Source organism: Entelurus aequoreus, linkage group LG12 (genome assembly GCF_033978785.1).
Source record: "Entelurus aequoreus isolate RoL-2023_Sb linkage group LG12, RoL_Eaeq_v1.1, whole genome shotgun sequence".
In the NCBI taxonomy this organism is placed as follows: domain Eukaryota; kingdom Metazoa; phylum Chordata; class Actinopteri; order Syngnathiformes; family Syngnathidae; genus Entelurus; species Entelurus aequoreus.
The window spans coordinates 4,805,784-4,830,745 of record NC_084742.1 but is presented as its reverse complement, the minus strand read 5'-3'; the positions used below and the strand labels follow the sequence as shown (position 1 = coordinate 4,830,745).

The 24,962-nt window shown below is 40.1% G+C and overlaps 1 protein-coding gene across 1 annotated transcript in view; it reads left to right on the top strand.

The window, feature by feature from the left end:
* The window catches only part of LOC133661364 (lysine-specific demethylase 5A-like), a 37,682-nt gene that overhangs the window by 5,607 nt on the left and 7,113 nt on the right, over positions 1-24,962 (top strand). The window contains 25 exon segments of the mRNA XM_062064524.1: positions 444-566; positions 2,975-3,145; positions 6,780-6,959; positions 7,036-7,114; positions 7,366-7,457; positions 7,530-7,688; positions 7,760-7,879; positions 7,956-8,114; positions 10,585-10,763; positions 10,848-11,010; positions 11,784-11,900; positions 11,902-11,904; positions 11,985-12,179; positions 12,242-12,423; positions 12,488-12,612; positions 14,704-14,854; positions 14,945-15,065; positions 16,714-16,890; positions 16,959-17,137; positions 17,214-17,352; positions 17,426-17,605; positions 20,510-21,070; positions 22,071-22,229; positions 22,307-22,435; positions 22,510-22,657. Coding sequence (XP_061920508.1) covers positions 444-566; positions 2,975-3,145; positions 6,780-6,959; positions 7,036-7,114; positions 7,366-7,457; positions 7,530-7,688; positions 7,760-7,879; positions 7,956-8,114; positions 10,585-10,763; positions 10,848-11,010; positions 11,784-11,900; positions 11,902-11,904; positions 11,985-12,179; positions 12,242-12,423; positions 12,488-12,612; positions 14,704-14,854; positions 14,945-15,065; positions 16,714-16,890; positions 16,959-17,137; positions 17,214-17,352; positions 17,426-17,605; positions 20,510-21,070; positions 22,071-22,229; positions 22,307-22,435; positions 22,510-22,657 — 3,991 coding nt within the window.

Sequence of the window (24,962 nt, the reverse complement as noted above, 5' to 3'; positions counted from 1 at the left end):
CCAGTGACTGCTTTTAAATGGTTTTGGGCCTCAGCAACACTATCTGCTCGTTGAGAAGAGCGAAACTTGCTTTTCACGAGATTTGTCATTAGTTGCTTTTTTTTTAAAAAGAGTATCTGGAGCGGTCTGATTACTTGCTCAATGTAGCAACTAAGTTGGCAAAACTTGTCCCTCCTGTTATGTCTTCTTATTCTCTGGCAGACCAGTTACATATGACTGGTGTGTTAAGAAGCAGAGTTATGATGCATATTGCCATTCACTGTAATGGCAAATATATATTCACAGTCCCATTGTAATGTGGTTTATGAGGAAAGTCCAAATTCCACAAATAAATACATGTATGGGAAACATTGCAGTCGACCAGGGCAAACTGTACCTACTGTCTAAGGATAATGTCACTACAATACTACCCCGGTTTGATATGGTTTTTATTCTCTCTATAGGCACTCACTCGAGTGAAGCTCAATTTTCTGGATCAAATCGCAAAGTTCTGGGAGCTGCAGGGGTCCAAGATTCGTTTTCCGCACGTGGAGAGGAAGGTTCTGGACCTTTATCAACTCAGCAAGGTAAGACTGGGGTCTTTGTCAAGTGCCGCCAGATGCAACGGGAAACCTTCAGCATACCGGTATGTGGCGTAAAGTGATGGAACAAATTGAGTGAGGAAGGTACTTGTTTAAAACACAGGTGTTAAACTAAAGGCCAGAGGACCAGTTCTGGCCCACCACTGCATTTCAGGTGGCCCGCAAAAACCTGGAAATAAATTGCGTCAATAAGGCACTTGCATCTTTTTTGTTTAATGTTTTTGTGCTTTGAATTGTGAAGGAAAAAATTTACTGGATGTAATTGCATAACTTCTAAACATGAATATTATCTGATCATGTAACAAGATATTCACACATATATCACCACTTGACTTATAATTTCATTAGCCATCAATTTGTTAGTGAACGAAGATGATACATGCATAGGCAATTGTGTAATAATCTCTTGAGGCGATTATACCTTTTATATTAGGGATGTAACGATTTAAAATCTCACGTTATTAAGGCCATGGTGCAATGTTATTGCGGTATATGTCCCCAAAAGCTTGGTAAAAATGGCATAGTGTGTTAAATGAAGTGGCAGGAATGTTTAGGATTGAACACAAAAATAATGCTAAAATGTTCTAATCATATTTTTTATGTATTTATAAGTGCATATAATTGTGCAGGAACATCTACTGTTTCAAGCAGGTATTAAATAGAATAACATACAGTTGGTGTCCTTTAAGTGAAAATGTAAGTGTAACAAGTATATAAACAATAATGCACAGTTTAGTGTCTTTCAACTTTTACAATATGGCAAGCAATGTCCTCTATATTGGTAATTTTTTATATTAGTTAGGAAAATTATGTGTCTCAGAAAAGTAAACAATTAATAAATACCTCACAAACTGTTTGGCTTTGCTGGCTTCAATTATATTTTCTGTGTGTTTGGCTTTGAAGGCTTCAAATATATTTTCTGTGTGACGGCTTGAGGTGGTGACTTGTCCAGCTCTGCCTTCCACCCGAGTGCAACTGGAATAGACTCCAGCCCCCCCACGACATTGACAGACAAGCAGTTGAAAAATAGATGGATGGGTTGAGGATGTATTAAGAAGGTTTTTAGTTTACTTTTATTTCCCGCGTTGAGCTTTTTTTGCGGGGGTGATTTCCCGCCGTGCGGTGCACCGTCGCCAGCTGGTTCTGTGTTGCCTTGAAAACACTCGCAACAAAAGTGCGCGCGCTTCGCTTTGTAGAACGCAGATTTTCTTACCTCCACCAAAAAGGTCATGTTTTGGCTTTGGCTTGTTTGTGTGTTTGTTAGCAATATAACTCAACTAGTTATGGACAGATTTAATGTCCAAAAAACATTAAATCTGCTGTGCAGAGGATTCTTGGAGAAGTAGTTTATTTACAGACTCAGCCAACACTAAAACACCAGAAATAAACTACCCTTTTGTTTGATATCATCACACGTCACAGTATTGTTGAGAAGACTTTGAAACTGAAATAGTATGTATAGTAGTGATATATCCCTACTTTATAGTCATATATATTAACAGGGGTGTGAATCTTTCGACAACTAACGATTTGATCCGATTCCTGGGATGACAATTTGATTCAAAATCAATTCTTGATTGAAACTGGTTCTCGCTATGTGTTATTTGTATGATAATTATAAATGAAAATTATGAGATTAGAAAATCTCTTTCTTGTTGCATTGATATGACAAGTCTTTTTAAAAATGTATTTTAATAATTTTTATTTTTTCATTATGAATCGATTAGAATCGAGGTGGATAAAAATTGCGATTCGGATGTGGATGATTTTTTGTGCACCCCTAATATTTACTGTTACAATTGGCCCTTTAAGGGGCAGCCATACTGCAATGTGGTCCTTAATGAAAAAACAATCAAACAATTAAAATAATCCTACTGCAGCTTGATATGTGCCGATTTCAGTGCATTTAATGTTGTTTTTTTCACCTCTGAATGTTGTGGAAATGTCTCTTAAAAAATCCTGTGCTTTGTCTCGTAATTGCCATTTTAAATTTGACATGTTCATAACAATTTCCAATTTTCTTGGAATTGCCAATTTTCGCAGTCCATTTTTCTTTTACCAACTAAATTTAAACACACCATTTTCCTGCAGACTATGCTCCAAAAAGCCGGTTAAGTGTCGATATGCGACCGGCTACAAAAACAAAATTTAAACTAAAAAGTGCAAGCAGCAGGGACGTCTTGAGTAACGCAGTGACAGGCGGTCAGTGTAGCGCTTGTACGGGGACACACCCCGGTAAACACGCGCTAACCCAAACAACATAGTGACGGAATAACAATTTGCCTATTGAGGAGGATTAGACTAAACATTTTAGGTGCGGAATTGTGCAAGTAAATATATGATGCTTCTTAATGTGACTTTGTTAAGCGTGGTACATTTATCATTGTCCTCAGGTTGTGTCATCTGAAGGAGGCTTTGAGACAGTGTGTAAAGAGAAGAGGTGGTCCAAAGTGAGCAGCCGAATGGGCTTCCCAGCTGGTAAAGGGACTGGTTCATTGCTGCGCTCCCACTACGAGAGGATACTTTACCCCTATGAGCTCTTCCAGTCGGGAGCCAGTCTGACTGTGAGTGCATTTTAATAGCGTTATTTACTTCTTCTTTCAATCTTATTACAGACCCTCTAGGAATTTGCAACGTTGCTATTTAGTCAACTTTTGTTAAAAGAGACCTATAATGATTTTAATATACATTTAAAACACTTGTTTAGTAGATAAAATGTATGTGGATTGTGGATATGTATGCTTTGGTGTAGATTTTGCTCCACAGTCACTTTTATAGCCCTTTTTTGAGTGTCTGCAAGATGTCCAATTGTGGAGGTGTTCCCAGATTGTAAATGAAACCACGCCCCACCCATTCCAAAAGTATCATAATTGATGTTTTTGATTGATTGATTGAGACTTTTATTAGTAGGTTGTACAGTGAAGTACATATTCCGTACAATTGACCACTAAATGGTAACACCCAAATAAGTTTTTCAACTTGTTTAAGTTGGGGTCCACTTAAATTGATTCATGATACAGATATATACTATCAGATATATACTATCATCATAATACAGTCATCACACAAGATAATCACATTGAATTAGTTACATTATTTATTTAATTGAAGTAGTAGTAGAGAGAGAGAGAGAGAGAGAGAGAGAGAGAGAGAGAGAGAGAGAGAGAGAGAGAGAGAGAGAGAGAGAGAGAGAGAGAGAGAGAGAGAGAGAGAGAGAGAGAGAGAGAGAGAGAGAGAGAGAGAGAGAGAGAGAGAGAGAGAGAGAGAGAGAGAGAGAGAGAGAGAGAGAGAGAGAGAGAGAGAGAGTGAGATATAGAAGGCATAAGAAAAAGTATCTGCATTTGATTGTTTACATTTGATTATTAGCAATCCGGGGAAGGTGTTAGTTTAGGGTTGTAGCTGCCTGGAGGTGAACTTTTATTGCGGTTTTGAAGGAGGATAGAGATGCCCTTTCTTTTATACCTGTTAGGAGTGCATTCCACATTGATGTGGCATAGAAAGAGAATGAGTTAAGACCTTTGTTAGTTCGGAATCTGGGTTTAACGTGGTTAGTGGAGCTCCCCCTGGTGTTGTGGTTATGGCGGTCATTTACGTTAGGGAAGTAGTTTGACATGTACTTCGGTATAAGGGAGGTGTAGTGGATTTTATAGTCTAAGCTCAGTGCAAGTTGTTTAACTCTGTCCTCCATCTTGAGCCAGCCCACTTTAGAGAAGTGGGTAGGAGTGAGGTGGGATCTGGGGTGGAGGTCTAGAAGGTAACCTGACTAGCTTGTTCTGGATGTTTGGAGTTTAGATTTGAGGGTTTTGGAGGTGCTAGGGTACCAGGAAGGTGCATGCGTAATCGAAAAAGGTTGAACGAGAGTTCCCGCCAGAATCCTCATGGTGCTTTTGTTGACCAGAGAGGAGATTCTGTAGAGAAATCTTGTTCGTTGGTTAACCTTTTTGATTACCTTGGTTGCCATTTTATCACAGGAAAGATTAGCCTCTAGAAGGGAACCTAGGTAGGTGACCTCATCTTTCCTGGTGATAACACTGTCACACACTTTTATAGTGAAGTCATTGACTTTCTTAAGGTTGATGTGGGACCCAAACAGGATGGATTCAGTTTTACCCAAGTGTATGGATAGCTTGTTGTCAGTGAGCCAGGTGCAAGTTCTACAGAGCTCAGCACTGAGGATTTTCTCCACCTGTGACTTGTCCTTGTCGGATACCAGCAGGGCAGAGTCATCCGCAAACAAAAAACAATTCACAGTCGCATGCCGATGACAAGTCGTTTATGTATATTAGGAACAGTAAAGGTCCCAATATACTGCCTTGGGGGACTCCACAGCTCACCGAGAGGGGGGGGGGGACACCGGTGCCGTTTACCTCTACCACCTGCTCCCTCCCCTCCAAGTAAGACTGCATCCAGCTCCATAAGGTTTTGTTAAATTCGATTGCTCTGAGCTTATCCAACAGTATAGCGTGGTTAACGGTGTCAAAGGCCTTCTGAAGGTCCAGCATGAATTGTACCGTAATTTCCGGACTATAAGCCGCACCTGACTATAAGCCGCACCAGCTAAATTTAGGGGAAAATACAGATTGCTCCATATATAAGCCGCACCCGACTATAAGCCGCAGGGTTTTGATGTGTAATTACCGTAGTATATAGGGGTTCCTGCTACCACGGAGGGATTGTCGGGACAGAGATGACTGTTTGGGAACGCAAAGCGTCCCATTTATTAACTATAAATCTTTCAATCAAACTTTCACATCTTTGACATGGCGAACAGCATTCGTGCAGAGTACAAATAATACAACGGTGCAAAGTAATACAAAGTGCTCGCCTGTACGTTATCAAAATAACCAGCCTACCGGTACATGAAAAGTCAGTCTTTAATCATTGTGTCATCGTCTTCCTCCTGCGTACTAAAACCACCGAAATCCTCTTCGTCGGTGTCGGAGAAGAACAGGCCGTAAATAAGCGCAACCCTTGTATAAGCCGCAGGGACCAGAACGAGGGGAAAAAGTAGCGGCTTATATTTCGGAAATTACGGTAATGTAAATGTACAAAGTTTAAATATTAGATCTGAAGTCGGCACTGATTTTTTTTTTTCCCTAGACACGTTCGAAAATAAACTTCAAGAACATATAGATTCACCAAGTCACATTAGGTACACATGCGCACTCTCCAACTAAAGAGTACATAAAAAAAGCTGTTTTAGCAGCATTTATGTCAATGCATGTCGCATTTCTGTGTTATTATGCGCATGACACGATTAGATTAGATAAATATAATACATTCCCTCTGGCTGAGAGCTTTCTTTAATGTCTAAATAAGAACATCCACCTCACTTAGACATCATGACGAAGCCAAACTGCAAAACGCAGAAAAACAGAGGCATCCAAAACTGTGCAAGCTCACACCAAAATGGATGAACCTTATGATTTAATGCTTTGGCATTGTTGTACACAAGTATCCAACGTTGTAACAATATTTATAGGTCAGAAAAGATTAAAGTCATCATAGGTTCCCTTTAATTTGTTCCCAGCAACACTATGTGAAGTGAATTATATCTTTATAGCACTTTTCTGTAGTGACTCAAAGCGCTTTACATAGTAAACCTATGTTTGTTTTTTTTCTGTAGAGAAATTAGTAACTGCAATAGGTACTCTTTATTCTTCTAAGCAGGGTGTTCAAACTTTTCCAACCAATGGCTGCATATTAAAAAGTTAAAACAGGCAGCACCATTATGACTTACTGTATATTTTTTTATTTTGTTAAAAACAAATGCTAAAAACTGATGCTATACATAATTGTGTTATTATTAGTTTTTAGTATCAAAATGTCAGTTTTTTTCTCATTACATTACTTATTTTTGTATTTTTCCTACATTTTCACTGTTTTTGTTTGATTTTACTTCAACAAGATGCGGCGAGTGAAGGTTTCAGTAAAATGTTATTTTTTTTAATTAGTAAAACTGTGAAACATCGATATTTGTTTTTCAATTTTTGCACAAATTGTTGAAATCTTGTGCTTCTGGGGGGTAAGTTTACAGAGAACATTTAAAACATTGATAACAAATTCATAATATCACAGGCTGATGTGATGTTATTGAAAGAAAAGCCTCAAACCATTTGCTGAAACATTTTGAATTTTATCACAACAAAACCAAGTAAATCCTGGAGGGGCTGTTATTTATAGATGTTCTCTAATCAGGGAATCCAGCGTCTTTATGATGAGGGAGACGACGGCGAGGAAGTAGATGAGGGAGTAGGCGAGGAGGCGATCGAGGAGGACGATCAAGAGGAAGAAGAGGACAAAGATGGGGAGGTTGATGGCACCCAGACCAAAGAGCGTCTTTTGCCTGAGAGGCGCTCAAGGCGCCTTAAATCAGAGGTAACTTTGTGCTTCTCTTCAGGCTTTTTTTTCTTTTAACAAGAACATCCTCACTTATGTTGTTGTCTCGCTTTAGAGGGAAAACAAGGAGCCAAAAGGCCTCAAACTATTTGGCACAAGCCCCAAGATGGTGGATTTGGAGATTGTGTCAGCAGGTAGGACATTTAAATTAGAGATCGACAGATTATCGCCACTAATATTTGTTGTTTTTACATAAATCAGTAATAGCTTTTTTGTATTTTTATTTTATTTTTTACAACATAACTACGTCAGCAGATTCCATATATATATACACATATGACACCAGTTTTTAGTTTAAGAAAAAATAATAATTGGTGATGTAGATAGTAAAAACCACTGCTCAAGCACCAGCCTTGGCACACATGCAACCTTTATCTTAATTTAGACGACGGCTACAGCAAGAAGCATCGTCACCTTAAAGCTCAAGCCTTTGCCATCAAAATGAGACCACGCAAGGAGACGCTGGAGGTCAACTTTGTGAGTGGCAAACACATTTTTGCCACAAAAGGTTGCCTTACGCTGTTGTAACTTTGTAACACAACCACACAGATTGACCTCTACTTCTGCCTGATGTGTGGACGGGGAGACGAGGAGGAACGCCTTCTGCTGTGCGACGGCTGTGACGACAGCTACCACACCTTCTGCCTGATCCCGCCTTTGCAGGATGTGCCCAAGGGTGACTGGCGCTGCCCCAAGTGTGTCGCAGAGGTAAAGACATCTCTTCAAAAGATACAACTGTATGTGTATTATTTGTTTTATGAGTCAGCTTTTTTTTGCAGGAGTGCAGTAAGCCAAGAGAGGCGTTTGGCTTCGAGCAAGCCGTGAGGGAATACTCCCTCCAGAGCTTCGGAGAGATGGCCGACCAGTTCAAATCAGACTATTTCAACATGCCAGTTCATGTATGTAAAATATTGAACTGTCATAGCCTCTGTAGAGCACACATCACTACAGAGAAGCTGTGCTTTGTGCCCACAGATGGTCCCAACTGAGCTGGTAGAGAAAGAGTTTTGGCGCCTGGTGAGCAGCATTGAGGAGGACGTGATCGTGGAGTATGGAGCTGACATCAGCTCCAAGGACGTGGGCAGCGGTTTCCCGGTCAGGGACGGCAAGAGGAGGCTGCTGGGGGATGAAGAGGTGGGATCACTTCACATAAGTTGCAACTTGACAGCAATAATTTTATATTTGCCATTTCTGAGGAGTAGGATTAATTGATTTATATTTTATATTCATATTTTTAGAGGACAGTTATTAATAACTGTAAATACAGTGGAACCTCGATATCTGGTTCTTGAACTGGGTTTGTAAATTGAAAAGTTTGTATAGTGAAGCAAATTTCTCCTTTAGAAAACAATTAAATATGAATAATGGGTTCCAGCCCCGCCAAAGGTCCATATTTATATAAGGTTTGTAAGCTTTTAACACAAGATACACTGATATACAGCACTGTATATCAAACAAACATAACAAGAGGATAATGATTTAATTATCTCTTAATTAACATGCCAAAACCATAGTTTCGTTGTACTTGTGCAATGACAATAAAGTCCTATCCCAAAACGACGACGACGACGACAAGCTGCTGTCCTTTGTATGTGCTGCTCTGGCAACACGCGCGCAGAAGTCTTCTTGGCGCCCTCACAAACGACCAGAAATGACAAAAAAAACTTAATTTTAACAACCATATTGGGACAATAATAAACATTTAAAAAAGTTAAATCCACCCACATTAACATTGACTGTGACTAAAGCGAAAGCAGCTGACGGTGAAAGGAGGAAGAGCGAGGGTCGGTAATGTGTGCTCTTGAACGAGAGGTAGTGTTTTCTTCTCCCTGTGAAGTAAGTCTGCTCTGCATACTTGCCAACCCTCCCGAATTTTCCAGGAGACTCCCGAAATTCAGCGCCTCTCCCGAAAACCTCCCGGGACAAATATTCTCCCGAAAATCTCCCGATTTTCAGCCTGTGCTGGAGGCCACGCCCCTTCCAGCGCCATGCGGACCTGAGTGAGGACAGCATGTTTTCACGTCCACTTTCCCACGATATGAACAGCGTGCCTGCCCAATCACGTTTTAACATCTACGGCTTTTAGAGAGTGCACAACTGCGCACACAACAAGGAGACGAAGCAGAAGAACGAGGAGATACAGCCATGGCGACGCCGACGACGAGTAAGATGAAGAAATACGCTTGTAAGTTCCAAAACGAATGGAAACAATAATTTCAGTTTATCCAGGGCAGTTCGAAGGGGAAGGGGAATGCTGCCTGCAAATTTTGTAGAACAGACTTCTCCATTGAACACGGTGGCCGAACGCATATACTCATTCATGAACGGACAGCGAAGCACAAAGCGGCAGCAACGCAGCACCTGTCCCAGCCCAGTATTATGGGCCACCTCGCTAAATGGAGTCCCGAGGGTGTAACATATGCCGAGACAAAGATGGCTATGCTGATAGCTGGAAGCAACATCCCGTTCTCATTTGCGGATGTCTTGAACAAATCCGTGAAGGATATGTTCCCCGGATTCAGAGATCGCTCGCCAGTACGCAAATGGCAGAACAAAGGCTACTCAAATAGTGAAAGGTAAGTGTTGTTTTTTTTTTTAGTAAGCAGCAAGCACAGTACAGTTAGTAGAAGAACTGTGTTTTCATTACTGTGTATTTGATCAAGTCTTTCAAGTACAACAATGAGTAGATGATTGTTATGTGTGTGTATATATGTAAATAAATGAACACTGAAATTCAAGTATTTTTTTATTTATATATATATATAATAAAATAAATATATATATATATAGCTAGAATTCACTGAAAGGTCAAGTATTTCTTTTATATATATATTATATATATATATATATATATATATATATATATATATATATATATATATGTATATATATATATATGTATATATATATATGAAATACTTGACTTGGTGAATTCTAGCTGTAAATATACAAATATACTCCCCTCTTAACCACGCACCCCGCCCTCCACACCCCCACCTCCCGAAATCGGAGGTCTCAAGGTTGGCAAGTATGATGCTCTGGCATATTTTTCGAGAAAAGTCGGTCAATTAAAACTTGCTGTGGTATGAAGCCTGCTTGGTCGATTCTTACATACTTGCTAGCGCCATTAATGAACTCACGCAAACAGTTTTTTTTTTTTTACTCCACAGAGATTCCCCTTTTTTACGGTGGTTTGTTGAGATTTTGGGACTCATATTGAGTTAGCCAAATAAACAAAACTTGTCAAAAAGGTTATAAAACACAGAAAAGAGGCACACACGCTGAAGCACTGAGAAGTGACTGGTAGTGTACTGTGCAGCAAGTGAAATGGAGGGCTCTGCCTTCGCAACAATGTTGCGCCCTGCTTTTTTTACTGCAGGCGTGAAACGAATGAATGAAGCATTCATACACAGAGGCACATTTGGTTGGAACTAAAAGTTTATAAACTGAAAGTTCACAAATAGAGCGGTTCGTAAATCAAGGTTCCACTGTAATCAATTTAGAATCGAATCGTCAGGTGCCCAAAGATTCCTACTCCGACTCAACAGTGTTCAAATGGCTTTTTTAACCCAACCCACATATTTGATGTCTCCTGTTTAGGGAGTATGCCAACTCCGGGTGGAATCTAAACAACATGCCTGTGCTGAAGCAGTCCGTCCTCACTCACATCAATGTGGACATCTCAGGAATGAAGGTGCCCTGGCTCTACGTGGGCATGTGTTTCTCCTCCTTCTGTTGGCACATTGAGGACCACTGGAGTTACTCAATTAATTTCCTCCACTGGTGAGGCCATGCGATGCGAAGTATAACATTTGTGTGTCGTGACTCGGGGAAAGCACCTATTGAGGTCCTTTATTTGATTATTAGGGGCGAGCCAAAGACCTGGTACGGCGTGCCGGCGTCCGCAGCAGAGCAGCTGGAAGCGGTTATGAAAAAGTTGGCACCGGAGCTGTTTGATTCCCAGCCTGACCTCCTTCATCAGCTTGTCACCATTATGAACCCCAACATCCTCATGGAGCATGGCGTGCCTGTATGTAACTTTGGATATTGCCTGTATGTAACTTTGTGTATATATACAGTCGCGATCAAAAGTTTACATGCACTTGTAAAGAACATAATGTAATGGCTGTCTTGAGTTTTCAATACTTTCTACAACTCTTATTTTATTGTGATAGAGTGATTGGAGCACATACTTGTTGTAGCAAAAAAACATTCATGAAGTTTGGTTCTTTTATGAATTTATTATGGGTCTACTGAAAATGTGACCAAATCTGCTGGGTCAAAAGTATACAGCATTGTTTATATTTGGTTACATGTCCCTTGGCAAGTTTCACTGCAATAAGGTGCTTTTGGTAGCCATCCACAAGCTTTTGGTTGAATTTTCATATATAATTTTTGTTTTTTACTTTCAATGCTTGAATCTCTCGATCAACTTCTAGATTGAAAGTTATTATTTTTACTTTTATGCCCTTTTTATCAAAGAAAACCTATGTTTTTATATGGCAAAACCCCAAAACATGCAATATGTTCCCAAAAATGTAATGTATGATTTAATTTAAGCCTTGAAAGGGTCAATAATTTAATAAAATATAAAAACAATTTAACGACAGTTTTAAGGAAAAAACAGCCTGTGTGACAGCTTTGTGTTGTCCGTGTCAACATTTCAACTTTTTGTCTTTGCATTACACCTCTTTAATTCCACTTTTTGTTTGTCATTTTATTTTTACAATGTGCTGTGCAGACCGTTATTCATTCATGAATATACTGCTTCTGAATGACATGTTTGGATGTCCTTTCCTTCAGGTGTACAGGACCAATCAGTGTGCAGGGGAGTTTGTGGTGACCTTCCCAAGAGCGTACCACAGTGGCTTCAACCAGGGCTACAATTTTGCAGAAGCTGTTAACTTCTGCACGGCTGAATTGGGTGAGACAGAAATTCTTGCTCCATTAAGAGAAATTAATTCCCCCACAGTCGTCACGCATGTTTTTTTTCTTGTACCGCAGCTCCCAATGGGCCGCCAGTGCGTGGCCCACTACCGGCGCCTGCGACGCTACTGCGTCTTCTCCCACGACGAGCTGCTGTGCAAGATGGCAGCCGACCCGGAGAGCCTCGATGTGGAGCTCGCCGCTGCTGTCGTCAAAGAGATGGGGGAGATGCTGGAGGAGGAGACAAAGCTCAGGAAGGCGGTACAAGAAATGGTAAGCTATTTGGTTGATGATTTGTATCTTCCTAGTTACAATGGCGTCCATTCTGCCCGCAGGGTGTGCTGTCCACTGAGCAGGAGGTTTTTGAGTTGGTGCCTGATGATGAACGCCAGTGCCACAAGTGCAAGACCACCTGCTTCCTGTCTGCGCTGACTTGCTCCTGTAGTCCAGATCGCCTGGTTTGTCTCCATCATGCAGCAGATCTCTGTGACTGCCCTCTGAGCAACAAGTGCCTCAGGTCAGGTCTTATTTTTCTAACAGCCTGCGAACGTCCACTTCATATCTTTATATTCTGTTTTCAGGTATCGCTATGATCTGGACGACTTTCCGGCCATGATGTATGGTGTGAAGAATCGTGCACAGTCATATGACACGTGGGCAAAGAGGGTCAGTGAGGCCTTGTCAGCAGACCAGAAGAACAAGAAAGGTGTGTACCTGACTGCTACACCCTTACCTTAAAGGGGTCATATGAACATTTTTAGCTTATATTTTACCAACGTCCTTGTGGCCTACATAATATGGTGGGGCTTTGGTCTAAATTTTGCATCTATTTAGCTCTGCAGACCCATCTTCAAGCCACATGCTAATTGCAAAAATAAATAGAAGTCCCTATTTGGTGCGCAGGCATCCCTGATTTAATTTTTGTGCATTTTAAAACCACAAAATGCTCAGACACGTTGGCCCCAGTTGCCATAAACTTGCAGCTCCAAGGCATGTTTTGTCTAGCTATTCATTCATATTTATCGCTGAAAGTATTGCCGGCCGGTGACCGGATTGTATGGATATTATGATCTCTAACACAGCTATCACATAACGTTAAAAGAATGTTAGGTAATGTTTTTCCCATGGTTAGTCAGAACCAAACCTAGAACTATTGTTCAAAGATCATTAGCATTATGGCAGCTTTTAGAACAGTCTGTATTACTTTATTTAACATACAGAAATAATCCATATTTGGACATTTGGCCATCATCACATAAATTGTTCATTTAGAATTTATCATTTTTCCCACCTCCTAGTGTGCGGCCAGACACTGAGTAATGTAGTAGGAGTTACATAGCGCAGTACAGACAAACAAGATTGTTAAAATGTAATACAAAACGCTAACAATGTATGCTAAACCCTAACACTGTAACTACATTTGCCAACGTCCTACTTGCTATTTGCTTATAATAGCAATGGTCCCAAGGATGCTAATTATCAGATAATCGTCATATATCTACTGAGTTTAGACTTACCGTTGCATTGTATCCACCGTCGCTATAAATTGTATTAAATGTCTCTGGAGTTAACATAGATACTCTATTCATCTCCCAGAAAAATTCACATTTCCAGTAGTTTACAAGAATAGAAAAACACACTGGCATGCAAGGTTTAGAAAAAATAAAATAAATAAAAAAGTATTAAAAATGACATAATAAGCGTAAGAATATACCATTGACAAGCAGGTACTACCCAAAATGTAGTTTTGGGTAAATCCTTCTGTATATTCCCTGGGACAATAAAGCCGGTCTCTGTGCTTCATGTCCGAGTTGGTACATTGTCCCGAAGCACAAAAGTAAAACAGGCACTTCTTACTTTTTCATAACTGGCTGGATGTGTAGAGAGCTGCGCTGGTTGATATATAACCAATAACAGAGCATTTTAGCTTTAGGGGTGTTTAGGATTTTTTCCTATTCAATAAAGAAATGTCCAGAGAAAGCTAAGTTCTTTTAAGTGTTTATTCGAGATCTTAAAGAACATCAGTTTACAAAGGAGAACGTTTTACGCTGCTGACAGAAATAAGGATGCGAAGAAAAAGGAAGACAATGAAAACTTTCAGATCCTTACATTGCTTTTGGGAATGGGAGAACAAGGAGGGGTTCAAGCAAAGTGTCCCATCCTGGGTGGGGAAAGAAGAGGGAGGAGGATGAACAAAACAGACTATATCTGATTGGGATACTAGCTAAAACAGAAATGTTTTGATTAAACATTGGGTAAAGCAGTATTAATCACAAAAAACAAACATTTAAATAGTTATCCATGACCAAAAGATAAATACATATAAATTAGTGCTCTTCCAACATCACAGCAGTCTTTTTCTCATGCTCTAAGGTGTGGGGGGTTAGAGATATCCCCACCAGACTCCAGGAATGTATCAGGGCCATAACGGTGTCTTTATCTTGGGACAAAAAATACCCTATAGAAGCATTACAACATAAATCAGATGAGAACTGTTACTTAGACTAAAATGTTATGACAAGATATTACTAAAATATTAATTTTAAACATGGCAAACTCAAAGAAACTAGGAAAATATTTTCTATGTATGGAGATATCCGCTGATGTTGGCATATGTCATAAGTCATGGCAAATCTCAAACAGATAGTTTACAATAGTTAAAATTTAAATTTTCTGTACTTATAGGGACCCCAAATACACAAAAACGGGTACCATCAGGCAATAAAAGTTGGTTTTGCATAATATGACTCTTTTAACTTGTTTGTATATGTGTTTATGTCCCTTTTTTCACACATAGATCTTATTGAGCTCAAAGTTTTGCTGGAGGATGCCGAGGACAGGAAGTACCCTGAGAATTCTCTATTGCGCCGCCTGAGGGAGATGGTGAAAGAGGCCGAGACGTGCTCTTCTGTAGCCCAGCTGCTGCTCAGTCGCAAACAGAGACACAGGTAGGCTGACGCCCATGTACACAAGCAATGTACAGACCATGTAGGATACTTGGCAAACACAAAGTGATTTGTTTTTACTTGACTTCACAGTAACCGCCTGCGTTCTGAGAACAGCCGGACCCGCAGCAAGCTAACTGTGGACGAGCTGAAGGCCTTTGTGGAGCAGCTTTACAGGCTGCCTTGCATCATCAGCCAGGCCCGACAAGTCAAGGTCAAGCCCTACTAACTTCCATGATAAATCAAAGCATCAATGCAGATTTAAGAATGTTCCCAACCATGTAGTATATTTATTGATACAGTAAAGTGTTTCCCGCAGATTGGCAATATTATTTGTAGCGGTGGAGGTGTGACCAGGACATGGTGGGGGCGTGTTAATGTGACATCCTTACATAATTTGCATTGCTGGCTATGACATGTATTTTTGAAAAAGGTTAAAAATTTAACTAATTTTAAAACAAATTTGTATTATTAGTACATATAAGTATCAACACTGTTACATTATATAATTTTTATTATCATATTGTTTTTCTTTATTTTATTGTTATAATGTAACACAGACTGCACTTTGTGCACCCCTGGTATATTTGACATATATGTCGTCCTGCCCTCCCTGAATATTGGAATTTAGTTTGGCAGACATTTAAATAGTCCTTTTAAATTATTCACATATCTGTAAGATGAAGTGCTACTTTTTTGTATATTAAAATCTAAAAAAAAATACAAAAATGTATTTATTTTTTGCTTGCGGCGAGCCGCAGTATATTGTTTACGCCGGTTATGTTGCGCATGCCCAACTATTTAACTGTCTAAAAGGGCGGCCATAAACATGAATACATAAACTAATTTGGCAACACGGACTGACTGACTGAAAATGAACATATACATTGTTTCCCACAAGATTGTATCTGTGGAATGGGTTGGGGGGGCTAATCATCATCGTGTAATTTGCCGTGATTCAAAAATGTTTGTTCGTGTGTGGATGTGTAAAACTGATTTTTTTATTTTGTGTCTTTAAAAATGTATGACGTTCTCTCATGTTTTTAAACCTGATTTAGCAACAGAAAATAAAGTTATTGACATTCGTGTGACAGTTAAATTTCATGCAGCAGTAGACGTGAGCTTGCGTCTTACATATTATTGGAACCCTCCCTTTTACAGGGAAGAGTTATTCTAAGGTTGTGTAAATAAAGAGATGGGACTAGAATTGAAGATTAACAATTTATTCTACAAAAAAGGAGTAAGTACAAGCAATAGCAATACCAGCGCCGGAGACCAGGTTGTCTAAAGGCTGGAGCCTTCTCTAAAATGGTTGCTCTCAACATAGGCTTTTGTTCCTTGGCGGAGATTGAAACCAAAAGTTAACTTGGCGTATGTGTTAACCACACATACATTCTTGTCCACATTCACTCGCCGCACCTTGTACATTCTAACACCATTAAAACTCGAGGAAATAATATGTGCGTGTTTCTCTGGATAAGAAAAAGGGTAAGATATCATTGTTTTTATCTTTTTGTTGCAAAACCAAGGCCAAAGCTAGTTGCTTCTAAGGCCTTCCATTTCGCTCAAAGGTAGGGAAATATTCCTTTTGACAATATAATTTGCATATGCGATTAAATAAATAAAAAGCATGACGTTTTCAGGGTTCCGTGATTTTTAAAGATAATGTACACTTCATTGTATGTCTGATATATCCCAATATTGATGAAAAGATGCATGGTCAGCAGAAGTCAGCTGTGGTATGTGCGTAAGAGGTGTGTTAAAAAGAAGAGTTACAATCCCAACTTCTATATAGGGCAGGCTGCCACAATTAAATGAATGTATGAGAAATGTTGATGTATCACTGTATTATATCTTCACAGGAGTTGCTGGAGAATGTGGAGGACTTCCATGAGCGAGCTCAGGTGGCGCTAGTGGACGAGCTGCCCGACTCCTCCAAGCTCCAGGCCCTATTGGACCTCGGCAGTGGCCTTGATGTGGAGCTACCTGAGCTCCCCCGGCTCAAACAGGAGCTCCAGCAGGCTCGTTGGCTTGATGAGGTTTGCCTCTAATTACGATTACTTAGGTTGTCCTAAACGCTGCGCGTAACATCCGTGTCACACACCAGGTCCGCATCACCCTGACGGAGCCTCATCGCGTCACTCTGGAGCTCATGAAGAAGCTGATCGATTCCGGGGTGGGCCTGGCGCCCCATCACGCTGTGGAGAAGGCGATGGCTGAGCTGCAGGAGATCTTGACAGTCTCAGAGAGATGGGAGGACAAGGCTCGTGCTTGCTTGCAGGCCAGGTATCACTAGACTTTCAAATACACACAAACTACTGTAGCTTTTAAAGTCATTCCTCTCTTGTCTTTATTGAACAAGGCCTCGACACGGCATCGTGACCTTAGAAAGTATCGTGCTGGAGGCCAGGAACATTCCAGCATACCTACCTAATATCTTGGCTCTACGAGAGGCCCTGCAGAAAGCCAAAGAGTGGACAGCCAAGGTGGAGGCTATTCAGGTATAGACTACATTCTCGTTAATGCCAGAATAATGAATTTGCACGTGTAAAGAAGCCATTTGTCCATACACAGAGTGGTGGCAGCTACGCCTACCTGGAGCAACTGGAAAGCCTACTGGCACGGGGACGCTCCATCCCAGTCCGACTTGACCCGCTGGCCCAGGTGGAATCTCAGGTGGCTTCAGCGCGAGCCTGGAGGGAGAGGACAGCACGCACGTTCCTCAAGAAGAACTCAACATACACGCTACTCCAGGTGAGACAAGGACCTGCCATTGAGTAGGGATGGGTACTGAAAGTTGTGCGTGCACAATAGTAACCAGACCGCTACTTTTTTTATAATGCAAAAAAACCCTGAAAACACTGAAGAGTTGTGTTATTGTTTGTGCTATGGTGCCGTTTTTGGATGACTTTGCTTAATGCAGGTGATACGGTGCCTTTCTTTTTAGAGCTTTTTACCGAAAGTACAAGTGCCTTTCTGTCTTTCAATATTCCAAAGCGTTTCTACTCGTATGTATTCTTTATTCATCACTCCAAGCAACGTTTGTAAGTTTTACAATATAACTAAAATAATGTTTACCGGTACTTACTGAACCGTGCTATGTCTGTAGGAGTGTTTTCACACATATTTGTATGTGCTATCATAATGTAATGAAGCTAGCGTCGTTAGCATTAGCTCATATGATAACACATTTACGAGTGTCGGTGCAAGTATTATTAACTTACAATGGCATTATTTTTGTATTGTTTCAGTTTAAAAAATTCCTCAGTAAATTCACCAAAATGTCGTAGTGAAGTTATTGAGTTTGTTTAGCTGATAGGAGAGCTAAATTTCGCAGCTCGTGGGTCTATGACAATGACTTTTCTGTTTTGTTTGATCGTCTGTTTTACTGCCGTCTTATAGGCACAGTTTGGAAACAATTAAGGTATGTAAATAAACATTCAGAAAATATATCTGTGTAAATAATTCATTTCACAACACATGTATCTGCGGCTTATAGTCCGTTATGGTAAATATATGTAAAATATTTTTCTTCTAAATTTTAGTGGGTGCGGCTTGTATACCAGTGCGCTCTAAAGTCCGGAAAATACGGTAGTCACAATAGACAAATGAACCGATGTCGCGAGGAAGGCGACACTGACTGATAAACCCTTTCGATTAGTGATCAGAGGCGGGTGATTCACGTGATTCCTAATCAAGAGCATGTGTGGAAAACAGCGCTCTGAAATAGTGCTCTGAAACAGTGCTGGAGTCATGCAAAAACATAACATAACCAAAACAGGAAGTGGAACAAAAATAAGCGCGCTAGTCAGGAAGAAACACTAAACACAGGAAAACAACAGAAAAACTATCAAGCAGATGAAAAAGCAAACTTGATGTGAAAAATGGACGGCAGGCAGGAACTCGACTTTTTATCTGAACACAACCTCGTCTCGTCTCTTTTCAAAACACAGCGATGGTTAAGAGCCCCAAAGACCAACAGTACACTTCTGGCCTTCACAATTAAAGGCCTGCATGCTAAATCCTATCTGAAAAAATAAGGGTCACAGTAAAATAGCTTACATAAGCTTGTTTTTGCACATTCACTGTTCTGTAATTGTTCTGGTTTCGCTGTGATAATTTGACAATATGCTTTGTTTTGTATTCCATATTCTTGGATTTATTATTTAACATTTTATTTACATTTTGAAAGTATCTTAATTACCGGTACAATTCTGGGCAACTTTCAAGTCACAAAATCCTTAAAAATAAAAATGCATTATTTTTCAACAACATTTTTATATGCAATTTCTTATTCTTATAGCCAGACCTGTGTGTTTACTTCCGTACCTGACGGTTTCGGCTACAACTGTTGCCTTCGTCAGAGGTTGTCATGTGATTTGAAATGTGAAATTTTTTATGTTTTTAATTTTTTATTACCCTTTAAGCACTGGCACCGTTTCAGAAGCACCGAATGGTACTTGTGTCTGTAAATATGTAAAAATGTTTCCAGTAAGAGACACACACTGGAAAATCAAAGGATGTGGATTTATGTTTTTTATTTTCAAAACCAGAATATATACAGTATTTTCCGGACTATAGAGTCGGAGCCGGAGCCGCTAATTTTTAAAAGGAAAAAATTGTTTTCCATATATTAGCCGTACGTGTGAAATGAGTTATTCACACAGAAATATTTTGAAAATGTATATTTACATACGTTAATTGTTTCCAAACAGTGTCTCTAACACGGCAGTAAAACAGCTGATCAAACTAAACAAACCTCATTGACACACTAACTGTAGAATTTAGCTCTCCATTCAGCTAAACATACTCAATAAGTCCACGGTAACCGTTTGGTAAATTAACAAAATTGAAAATAATAAAAAATAATGCCATTGTAAGTTAATAATACTAACAAAGACATTCGTAAACATCATAAATGTGTTAGCATATTAGCTAAAACTAACGACGCTAGCTTAATTACATTACAATAGCACATACAAATATCCATGAAAAAGCTCTTAACAGACATCACAAATAAGTAAAAATTGTTTGTTGTATTGTACAACTTACAAACATTGCTTAAAGTGATGAATGAAGAATCCATACAAGTAAAAACACTATGGATGACTAGCAGATAGAACAGCACTTCTATTTCCGGTTCAAAGCTGAGTCTAAAATGAAGGGCAATGCAACCCGCAGTGACCGAGCTCATCCAAAAGATGGCACCTTAGCACAAACAATAACACATCTATTCAGTGTCATTGCTTTGTTTTTCTTAAACTATTTGACCGTCAGCGAAGAAAAATCCATAAATTAGCCACACTGTTTAATAAGCCGCAGGGCTTAAAGCGTAGAAAAAAAAGTAGCAGCTTGTAGTCCGGAATTTACAGAAGGTTTTTTTTAGGAAAAAGAAATAGCTTGCATGTCAGCTTTGTGATGTGAGCGTCAACATTTAAACTTTTTACTATGATATTCAACTTTTACACCCGTTTGCTCTTTTATTCCCCTCTGTATGTTTTTTCGGGGCTTTTTTTAATATAGCATTTTTAGAATGTGCCGCGGGCCGTTAAAAAATTAGCCCCGTGCCGCACTTTGGTCACCCCTGATGTGTGTACCCATCCTTACCATTGAGTGGTGCAAACATTACATGTGTAATAATTGATATTGTCCTCTCAGGTCCTCAGTCCTCGTGTGGACGTCGGCGTCTACGGGAACAGCAAGAGCAAGCGGAAGCGAGTCAGGGAGCTCATGGAGAAGGAGAGAGGAGGTTTCGATCCCGACGCCTTGAGTGAACTGGATGAGAGCCGAGAGGAGGTGCGAGACCCCTCCGTCGTGGTCGCCGCCTTCAAAGCAAAGGAGCAAAAAGAGATGGAGGCCATCCATGCCCTCCGCGCCGCCAACCTGGCCAAGATGGCCATGGCAGACCGCATCGAGGAAGTCAAGTTCTGCTTGTGTCGCAAGACTGCAAGCGGATTCATGCTGCAGTGCGAGCTCTGCAAAGACTGGTTCCACGGCGTGTGCGTGCCTCTGCCTAAGACGGGGTCGCAAAAGAAGATAGGCGTTGGTTGGCAAAGCAATAGCAAGGACTCTAAATTTCTGTGCCCGCTGTGTCAGAGGTCGAGACGGCCCAGGTTAGAGACCATCCTGTCTTTGCTGGTGTCGCTGCAGAAGCTTCCGGTGCGTCTTCCAGAAGGAGAGGCCCTTCAGTGTTTGACTGAGAGGGCCATGAGCTGGCAGGTATGGATTCAAAATTACAACAGTACAAATTAGGGTTATAAAAGATAAACCAACACGACTGGATATCCGGTTTGACAAGCAAGCGATTCGGCTGCATCAATAGCAGAATCTTTAGATTAAACTGGTGTACAAGAATGGAGCAGGCATTGCGCAAGAGTAGCAACCACAGTTTGTCTTCAAAACAACGCTTGTAAGTATGAATGTGTGTATGTACAGTATGTAAAAAAAGATTGTCTACTAAGGGTGTCCCAAAAAAACCCATCCCAACTCTCTGATATGAGACTCAAATACAACAAGTCCTACTTGTGCAACACTCAACAGCTAAATGTCCTCTAAAAGGCACACAAGCTTTGTCTTTTCCTATTTTTAGTGAAGACATTAAACATGGTAAGGCTATAGGCTAGCAGCTACACAACAGCTAAGCACATAAGAGCACACACAAGCTAGACATACTTAATTAATGTCCTTAATTTAAGAATATTGCAGTTCAAAATACCACATTTGCCAACATAAACAAATCATTTTAGTTACATATTTCTTACAAATACAAAGTCTCCAAGGCAGAAGCGTATATTAAAAAAATATTAGCATCATTTACCTTACTGCATCATAAGCTAACTTAACGAATTATTGTGGCCCTTAGGTGTCACCTAAGAACTAATTAAATTTAGACAGCATAAGTTTACTCCAGTCGGTTAATTATAAATAGGTTAGTGTTTTTCATACCTACCGTTGTTCTCTGTTTGAGTAATTTCACATGATCAAACATTCTACACTACAAAATAATTTCAGTATAGGATCAATATCGGTATCGGCCAATACAGAAGGCTTCAATATTGGTATCATATCGAAGGTGAAAAACCCGAAAGTCTTCGTCAACAAATGTTAACAGAATCGAATCGTTCCTACTCTGTTTCGAAACTTATAGATTTGTTCTGTTTTTACAATATATCCTGTTTGAATTGTATCGTAACCCTTATATCTACTTACTTACAACCAGGACCGAGCACGTCAAGCTCTAGCTACTGATGAACTGTCGTCCGCTCTGGCCAAGCTGTCCGTACTAAGCCAACGCATGGTGGAGCAAGCTGCCCGGGAGAAGACGGAGAAGATCATCAATGCCGAGCTGCAGAAAGCAGCCGCCAATCCTGACCTGCAGGTACGAGCATATTAATGCGGCAGATCTTTCATTACAGATGATTTCTGGGGATCTATGTGTTTATTTTCTTTGCCTAGGGGCACATTCAGACCTTCCAGCAGTCTGGCTTTAGCAGAGCCACATCACCTCGCCAGTCTGTGGACTACGATGACGAGGAGACCGACTCGGATGAGGACATCAGGGAGACATATGGATACGACATGAAGGTGAGGTGTAGAGCTTCTGGAATAAGCGAAGGCTTGGCTTAGACCCCTAAATCTTCATGTCTCCTTCCTACCAGGACCCAGGGGAAGTCAAGCCCTACCTTTTTTGTGATGATGAGATCCCCGTCAAGTCCGAGGAGGTGGTTAGTCACATGTGGCCGACAGTTACACCCTCTTTCTGTGCGGAACACGCCTACTCGTCAGCCTCCAAGTCCGTTGTGCAAAGTGAGTAGGGCTGGGTTAAATAATTGATTTATATCTTTAAATTTTTAGCAATATCAATTCACAAGGCATAGCATTGATTATCACCAACTGTAGTCTTGGGCATGGAGCAGCAGCAGCAGTGTGCTGACTATGCTAACATTAGCTGCCAACAACAAGAAAAGTAACAAGAGAAAGTAAGCGACTTACTAACATGATATTATCACCCGATTCTCCGTTTAACATGAAACTACAAACAGGAAGAGAAGCCATTGCAACTTTGTTGGCAAATATTTGTTTCGGCTTGTGCAGCCATGCTACTATACTACGTTGCAATAATGCAACGTATGAATCTGACTAAAACTGTTAGTATTATTTTGTTTACATACAGTATTCGTCTCCCACGCAGAGCAGTGTCAAGTGCGCCAGAAAAACCAAGTGCAAACTTCTAGCCTTCACAATAAAATTGCTGTGTGTTAATCCTGTCTGATTGCGCTGAGAAAATAAGACTCCCAGATGAATAGCTTCCATATTCACTGTTACTATTTTGCTCTTGAAGAATCAATACCTTGGTGCAATTTTGCAGTGGATAAAATGTTGCAATACAATTGAATTTTTCATTTTAAAATCGCACAGAAAAATCACTTTTGAGACTTGGCGGAAGTTTAAATTGTTCAAAGTGTTTTACGATGAAGAAAAAAACAAAACAAAATTGTCAGGGTTTCCCCCAGCTTGCCAACCGCTGGTATTTCGACACGTGACTTCTTCCCAGAAGTGAAAACCAGTGGTGGTTGACCAAGCTAAGATGGCTGTTGTAGCGCACAAACTATCAGAGTATAAAAGAGGCTGAACTATTCCCGCAAAAAGCAGATACCAGCAAAAAATCAAACTATGCATCGGAATAGATTCCTATACTTATTAAAAAAAAGATTTGTCGAGTGATATCAAGGATTACGTTGGTCGCGTTCCCAGACATATTTAACGATTGTGCTCCGGACACCATTCTACACGACAAAACAGATGGAAACTTGGAAAAGCATGGAGGTCTACAACTTCTTTGTGTGTGGCTGAATCAAGGCAATTGGTATCCAGACTCTTCCAGATAAATATGCATCGTTTTTGCTCGGGTAAGGTTGCATCTCATGATTTTTTAACTTTGCGTCTAAGATGCCATGTTTGTTGCTGTTGTTGCACCCACCGTCTACAAATAGCGTGCTTTTCTTGTCTTTATTTAAAGTATAACTATCCTATAATTCCCCAGATCAACACAAAACAACAGAATGAAAGTTGAAAAATGTTTTGGCAGTTGTTTATAATTCAAGATGGCTGATTTGCTCATTTGAGCTAATGTCGAGGTGTCCCTGAGCAAGACACCGAAGCCTTAACTGCTCCTGAAGGGTCATGGTTAGCGCCTTGCAAGGCAGCTTCCACCACCAGTATTTTGCAATTTAGTTGTTTTTGATGTGCAATGACAATATATTTGCTGAGTTGCCGCTATAAATAGTTTGTCTGTGTTAGCGCTTATAATATTAATATCACTAATACTCGGTTAAAAATCAAGTCACGAAATTTAATAGAGTATTGTTGCCGCTTTTTGAATGGTTATTTATGGGATTTTATGGGCGGAATAGTGGGGCTCCCATTGGCTCCGCTGTAAGCAGACTTTTATTTAAGTTTATTTAATATTTAGAATGCATTAAAAAAAAAATCCACCCGTCGTCATGTCTTTCATAATGATTATGAACGATAGGCAAAATTCTAAAACAAAAAGTGCAGTTCCCCTTTAAATAGGGCAATAATCCATAACAACATTTATTTTAATGCATTATTACTTTTTGAGCAATGACAGTTTTTAACAAAAAAATCCCACTAACATTCTCGGGGATCCAAAAGGGCTGTTCATAAAAGGGCTAAAAAAATAAGTCATACATTTTTTTTTTTACTTTCAACGTTTAAGTCTCGAGATCAGGGATGTTCAAACTACGGCCCACCGACGTCATCAATTTGGCCTGTGAGACGTCATGAGTTTTATAAGACATCTTACCCACAGGGAAATCGCATTAATTTTAATAGTCTGACAATTATGATGCTGATACTATGTCGCCATCTATTGGACACCATGAGCAATTCAGGTCAATAACCTTTAATGCTCTGAATGGAGGTATGTGCAGCATTTTTCCTATACAACCCAATGCTAACAACCTTCCCTAGTCATGGTGCAAAAAAATTATCCAACCAACACAAACTGTCAACAGACATAGTCACACAAAACACGACCTGCTCACTGAACTTTGTAGACATTATACAAAATGTCCATGCACCATAAAAA